The sequence below is a fragment of the Corvus brachyrhynchos genome, unplaced genomic scaffold (genome assembly GCF_000691975.1).
Source record: "Corvus brachyrhynchos isolate BGI_N302 unplaced genomic scaffold, ASM69197v1 scaffold10, whole genome shotgun sequence".
Classification (NCBI taxonomy): domain Eukaryota; kingdom Metazoa; phylum Chordata; class Aves; order Passeriformes; family Corvidae; genus Corvus; species Corvus brachyrhynchos.
Window position 1 is genome coordinate 4382109 of NW_008236180.1, and position 7084 is coordinate 4389192.

General features: G+C 48.4%; 1 protein-coding gene across 3 annotated transcripts in view; it reads left to right on the plus strand.

Moving 5' to 3' along the window:
• Positions 1–7084, plus strand: part of MYT1 (myelin transcription factor 1) — a 42274-nt gene that overhangs the window by 3204 nt on the left and 31986 nt on the right. For all 3 annotated transcript variants that reach the window (XM_017734051.1, XM_017734056.1, XM_017734061.1), the window contains exons 2-3: positions 3923–3977; positions 5849–5879. In XM_017734051.1, coding sequence (XP_017589540.1) covers positions 3923–3977; positions 5849–5879 — 86 coding nt within the window. The remainder of the gene's footprint in view (positions 1–3922; positions 3978–5848; positions 5880–7084) is intronic.

The following is a 7084-nucleotide window of genomic DNA, read 5'->3' on the forward strand; positions in this document are numbered from 1 at the left end:
TCAGGGTGTTTATTTTCTCTGAGCTCTGTGGTGCTCTTGAATACATATAAAGTATTACTGCTGACCAGGGGGAATTTTGGCAGGGCCTTTAATGGCAGATTTGCATAGAGCTGTCGAAGCCCAGGCACACCTGGGCATCAGCATGTGCCGGGCTCCCAGTGGGTTTTGTGTTCTGTTATGTTCCTCAGGCTTCCATTGGAAAGGAAATTTGTATTAAGACAAGAAGGAAGAAGAAAATGTCAAGCCTGTAGGTACTCCATGAAATGGAACTTCAGATCCATGCTGTATTGCTGCCTTGGCAGCAGAACAAGACCTTTACTGTAGAACCTGGCTGTTAAAATTCACATTGTGCTCGGGTTAAACTATTTTTCAAGTTCATCTGTCTGAACATCATTGATTTAGGTCTGCAGTATTGACAAATTATCATTCTAACTTGTATTCTGCTCATGTCGGGGAGCTTCTTAGTGCAGGGTAAACACATGAGGCAAAATTTCTTACTTTTGGAGAAGAGAGGGAAAAGGGGCATGTAGAGAAAAAGTGATGTTCCCAAGGTTGCCCTGACTACCACAGGCAGAGCACTGGGCTGAATCCTGGAGGAGTACTCTGAGAAGCAGCACAGGGTCCTTTCCTGTAGTGTTGGGTTAGGAAATTTGCTGGATGCTTATTTTGATTTAATCTGAGAGATAACCCATCGATAAGGTGAGGAGGTGTGGAATGAACCTCTGTCTTTTCTAGCCAGGCTAATGTGCTTGTGGTTGGCATCTGGCAGCAATAATTTATTTGCAGGTTTCCTTTTGGATTGCTTTGTTTTCATTCAGAGTTAAAGCAATAAGAGTGAAATCCAGACAGGTCCTCAGCCTGGCTGTTATGTGAACAAGAGAGAGACCTAATGAAAATACCCTGTTGGTCTCCAGGACTGCAAACATGCACTGTGTGACCTGAAATTTCACATTAAAACGATCTGTCTAGAGGGCTTCTGGCTGAGATGGCAACAATAAAGGACAATGGTTTCATGTAACCTTCCTGCATCTGAGCCTGATATCATGGAGGCTCCAGAAATGCAGTCATGGCTCTGCCGGTTATTTAAGTTGCCTGGGAGGAGCAGGGGCTGAGCTATGAAATGGATCTTATTCCTGATGTTTCTGCACTTTGGAGGGAAACAAGGATTTTTGAGGATGATCCTGCTGTTGGTTTAAGCTGAAAAAAGGAGCTTGATTGTAGAAAACAGAATCTGGGAGCGCAGAACCCACCCCATCCCCATGGTGATGTAAGTGAAACATTTTAAGTACACCGCAGTGAGGCTGTGCCAAGTTCTCTAAACAAGTAATGGGGTCTTGCCTATGGGGAAAACTCCCAATAATTTAGAAGTTTGGAGTTGGGTTGGTTTTTTTTCTTGTATAATAGGCCAGGCAAGGCAGCCTATTTGGCTTTTCCATTCTTTGGTCCTCAGCAAGGTTGGGTCACCAGATGTCCCTTCCAACCCTGAGAATTCTGTGATTCTGTGGGTCTGTCCCTGCCTTAGGTAGCTCCTATCCCCTTTCCTCATGTGGTGACTGAATCGGTTCCTGTCTTCCCAGGGCATTTGATCCTGGCTTGAAAGAGGAAGGGGAGGCAATGGGAGGAATTGCTCTGAGGTGCTGTGGAGTAGTGAGGGGCCTGGATGCCAGCTCAGATGTGATCTTTAACTCCTGAAGGCAAATGTGACCTGAAATGGGATCTCCCCCATTTATAGACAAGCAGCTTGAGCCCATCCCACCTCCCTGGCTAAGAAAAATGAAATTGTGCTTTGCTTTTCCATGCTGTCCATGTGGGTCCCAGTCCCTCTTTTTTGGCCAGAGCTGGCCCCTTGCAGGCAATGCCCATTGCCCTTCCCACAGCCTGACCTCCTCTGCCACTTTGATCTGCAGAAAAGCCACATTGCCGGCTCACCACCCCAGCACATGCCAATTCCCTGAGAGAATTGTCAAAAAAGAAAAAAAAAGAGAGAGAAAAAAGAAAGAAAAAGCCCTCTCTGAAATTCCTGTAGGTTGGAGGCTCCCAGCAATCCGAGGTGCCGTTGTACTGGCGGCGTGCGGCGGCATTAGGGAGCGAGCTCAGCGCACGCCGGCGCTGAAAGGCTCATAAATGTAATGAAGTCCCTGTGACACCTGCTCCTCTCCACACTTTAAACGGGAGCCATTGGTCCGCAGGGAGCCGCGGCTTTAAAAATACAAATTATAGTAATTGTCCGCTGTGTTATTGGGAAGATTGTAATAAACGTGGAGCACAACACCGCCGTGCCATGAGCAGAATGCTGACAGGGTGCATAAATTGCTCCAGGTTTTGATTCCCCCCAGCCCCACTATTTTTTTTTCTTCTTCTTTCCTCTCCAGCTTTCCTGTCTAACAAATCACAGCATGTTAACACTGAATTTCTGGAAGGTGGCAGAGTGAAGGAGAGAGGTGCTTGGGGAAACTTCATCCCTCCTCTCCGAGGGGATTTTAGCTGTGGTGCCCCGAGGGCTGGGGACCTTGGTCCCCTCTCCCTGCCTGCCCCAGCAGCCTCCCTCCCTCCCTCCTTGCTGCTCCCAAACCTCAGGGAAAGGGCCAAGCAGGGCCTCCTTTGAGGATGGGGAGCCCTGGCCCTTCTGCTGGGAACGGGGACTTGCATTCATTGAGAAAGGTTTGTAGGGTGCATGTGGGGATGCAGTAGCACATACCCTACCTGCACCATCCCGACTGCCAGTGGAGCAGCACGTGCTCTGCTGCATGTCCCTTCCTGCCTCTGGACTGGGGAGAGCAGCTGATGGTGTCCCTGCTCTGTCAGGAGTGCTGGAGCCATGGAATCTCCTCCTTTAGGAATGATACAGGAGCTGGTTTGTTCCTTCTCTAACTGGGCCTGTAGAGGATATTCCAGAGAGAGTTTGTTTTTATTATGTCAAATCCCACTTGTAAATGGTTCTTTCGTCTCCTTTTCTCTCTCCTTGTAATCTCTGGAGGAACTGTCCCACACGGTAACACTGCAGTAAAACCTAAACTGTCTTCCCAACCTACCAGGCTCTGATCCCCCTCCCTGCTCACACCCTGATCTTGCCATTCCCCCTTGGCATTTACTGCCAAACACTCCTGCCTGCAGAGAGAGCATCTGTGTTGAGGGGGAGACATAAAACAGCTCTTTGACCACTTCAGCAGCTCCTTTGACAACTTTAATGAAATCCCATTTATATTATTCCAGCCACACTTCTGTGCTGTGCCATGGAGGTCCGTGCTTTCCTGCTCCCACCTCCAGGCACTGCCTGGTTTCAAAGGTGCTGCACTCCAGAGGTGGCTGCACTTCATCCTTCTGCTACCTTGTGGCATGTGGTGATGTTTAATTAATATCCAGAACTTTGAAGTCCCCGATGTTACTTATTCATGCCTGTGTTCCCTGCAGACCTCATGTTTGATGTCCACGTTGTGGGTTATTTAGATGCAGACCTCTTTGTGGCAAATTTAAGCAGAGAGGAGAGGTTGTTCTTTAGGGCACTTGTGCAAAATTGCCCTTTTCAGGCAGGAGATCAGCTCAGGCACATATTCAGAGGTTTCTGATTCTGTGTTGGCATTCCACCCAGGTGCTCACAGCAGTTCTGTGCTGTAAATCCAGAGAAATCAGTTCTGCCCTATCTCAGGCACAGCCAACACATCTGGGTGTTTGTCCCTCTGTGCTACTTGACAGAAAAAGTCCTTCCTGTGTCCCAGGATGTGAAAATTAATTTAAAATTGCTAAATCTGTGCACTGTGGGTTGAACAACAGCATCGAGGCAAGAAGCCTCCATCTCAAAAACACAGGAAAGCTTTCCCAGCCGCCCATGTATTTACACAAAGCCACAACCACATACGAGCTTGTCCCTTAATGATAATTTTCTGGTTATCTTTCAGTAATGATTTCTTTCCTTCTGTTGCAGATGAGTTTAGAAAATGACGATAAGAGAGCACGCACGCGATCCAAGTCTATCCGAGGTGAGCGGGAGCACTGGGCTGTACAGACCTCAGCTCCCTGCCCTTTCCTTGTCCCAAATAGGCTTTGATTTTTCAAGTCCAGGCTTGACTCGTCAAGTTATGCTCATTTCCCCTGCCCCAACCCCACCGAAATTTCTCTAAACAAACCTCCAAAAGTCCCAATGACAAAACTTTACAGGTCCTTATGATACTTAACCCTCATCCTCTACACACAGCTGAAGGAAAATAACAAGCAAATAAGGAAAAAAAGCCCCTGTGCCTGCTTTGCTGTAGGGGATGGCAATCACTGGAGCTTCAGATCAGCTCCCGGGGCTTTCATCACGCTCACTCTGCCAGCGGCTTTGAAGTCGCACATCTGAGAGCGCCTGGCAGAAGTAGCTCCGCTGGAGAAGCAAATGGGCCATCCCCTGGCAGGGATGGGAGGACAAACAACTGGTTAATGCAAAGATTGATTGCAATTTATTTCCTGATTAAAAAAAAAAAAGGAGAACTGAAATTCTTTTCATGCTTTCCCTCTGGGAGAAGGTGAGAGGCTCTGATAGAGCCCAGGGTGTCACCTCAGGTGGTCCCATAGCCATGTGTGATGGTTACAGACCTGCCCCTCTATTTTTTGGTTCATTTTTGTGGCTGTAGATGTGACGAGTGACAAAGAAGGCTGGAAGTGAGACACCAACAAGGTTGGAAAGGTGTGATGGCTGCAGGGACTGCAGCTTCGTCCTACATCTGGGCTGGACCACCTTCCTTTCGTCCTCACCTTCCTTCCTTCTTGCTCTTCACAGCATCTGCACCTTTTAAAAAAAAACCAAACCCAGATGTTGCCAGCTGTGTTGAACTGAGCTTGAATATTTGGATTTCGTTGCTTTGTTGCACACACACAGAGGTGCTCGTTCAGGTTGCAAATGAGAGCGCCCTGATTCTATTTATTTTCTCGCACCCTGCCTTCCCCGTGCTTGAATCCGGGTTCTTGATGTGAAAAGGTAATTTACTGCCTGCACCCTGGGACTCGTCACTGCCTCCAGTTTGTTGAAGCTTGTGAGTCATCCCACCGGGAGCTGGATCCCAGGAAACCCAATTAGCTCAAACAAATTGAGCAAACGTGTTATGGTTTTTAGCCTGGGCAAATTTAGACTTGTGCTGAGGGATTTTTTTTTTTTCCTGTTGATTATTTGGATTTCTGGCTGGATGTAAGGTTTCAGCTGTGATGTGAAGTTGTTGTATGTTCTTATTGTGAGCAGTGAGAAACCCTCTTATTCACAAGTGGGGAATACTCCCTGAAAATCCTACAAACTCCTGTTTACCCTAAACCCCAAGTAACAAATCCCCACCATATGTCTGAGCATTGGCAGTGGCTCCTGCATCAGTCTGATGTGACAAGGAAAGGAGAAAAATGCTGGTGTTATAGAGGTGAATGCGGCCATTGCAGGAAAACAGTCGTGAACTGTGAAAGAAGAAATTGATGAGCAGCTTTAAAGGGCAAAAAGAGAGACGAGGGCATGAGAAAACTCGGTCTTTATTTAGAAGTGTTTGAGTTACATGCATGCATGTCAGAACAGCTCCATTGACTTCAAAGTCATCACAGATTCAAAGAAGAGAGGTAGTCCCTGATGCTGCCAACATGCACTCACCTGCTTGAAAATAAGCACAGGCGTGAGGATTTACAAGGCAGGATTATAATTTACTACAGGCTGGCATGCAGCAAATGGCAGCAGGGTAGATTGGCCCTTTCTTTTCCAAATGGGATGCCCAGGGAAGCAATAGAACCCCGGCCGCAGGCGGGAGAGTTTCAGTCTTGGGGGGCGGGGGGGCAGGCACCCTCGGTGTGTTTCTGATCTTGTGTTTGTTTCCATTGCTGCATCCTGCCCTTCTCCCAGTGCCCACGGAGCTCATCGGCCAGGAGGTGAGGTAAGGACCCTGCTCCTCCTTGGCTATGGGAGGGATGGGTGGGACACATGGCTTGAGATAAGCCCCTCAGCTTGGAAACCTGGGTGAGGGGAGCAAGCCCGTGGGACTAATGGGGTCTTGCTGGGGGGCTTGTATTGGTGGTTGTGTCCAAGCCCTCAGGGTACCACTTGACAACACATCAGAGGAATCACAAGAGTTAAAGAAATTAAAACAGGAGCTCTGGATGAATCACATAAGACTGGAGACCCTCCAGGCATCCACTGTTCCACCCCAGATCTAAACCCCAGTCAAACCTAATGCCCACAGTTTGTGTTTCAGGATCATTAGGGTCAACATCCTACTAAACAGAGGTTTTTTCCACATATTTGTCACATCACTTCTGGTGCCAGATGCTCCTTGGGCCCCCTGTTCCCTGTTCACTCACCGGGGTCCTGTTGTCACTCATTTAGCAGTGCTGGGATGCCAACAGCAGCAGCCAAAAGAGCAGGAGCTGAGCCTTTGCAGCCCTCCAGAGCTTCTCATTAGATGTAACAGCCTCTCCCACCTCTAAGCTCCCACTAAACCTTGCACAGGGGCTTATGCCAGAGGCAGGAGCCTTTGACCTGGACAGGCAGTAAGAGCACGGGCCGCTTCTCCTTGCAGCCTCCCTTAAAAAGCCACGTGTGTCAAAGAGTAATTGGACCTAAACCAACCCAATTTCAGAGCATTTTGCTCCTCCACTCTCCTATTACTCTGGAGAGCCGGGAGGAGCCAGTGCTGGGCATGCCCCTTCTCCAACTTTTATTGCTGAACACTTGAGTGGAGGTGGTAATTGGAGCAGGTGACATATCTAAGGGGCAGGACAGAGTGCTCCACAAAGCCATCTCTGCAGCTGTCACCTAATTGCCTGAATAACTGGACGATTAATCGACTAATTGGAAGCAGGGCATCGTCTGCATAACAATAAGAAGCCCTTTTGTCAAGCAGATGAAGGCTGCGGAGAGGGGGAGAGCTGGTCGGTGTGGTGGCTCTTGAGGGATGGAGAGCAGCTTTAATAGACTTCGAAGCCCGTTCCCCATTTTGGGACTCCTGCCAAAATACACGAAACCTCCCCAACGGAGAGTGGGGAGGGAAAGCCTGGCCCAGAGCATGTAGGGCATCACCTTTGTGCTGGTGCTTTTTAAAGGCATTAAATCAACACACTGAAGCCAGAAACATTCCAAATC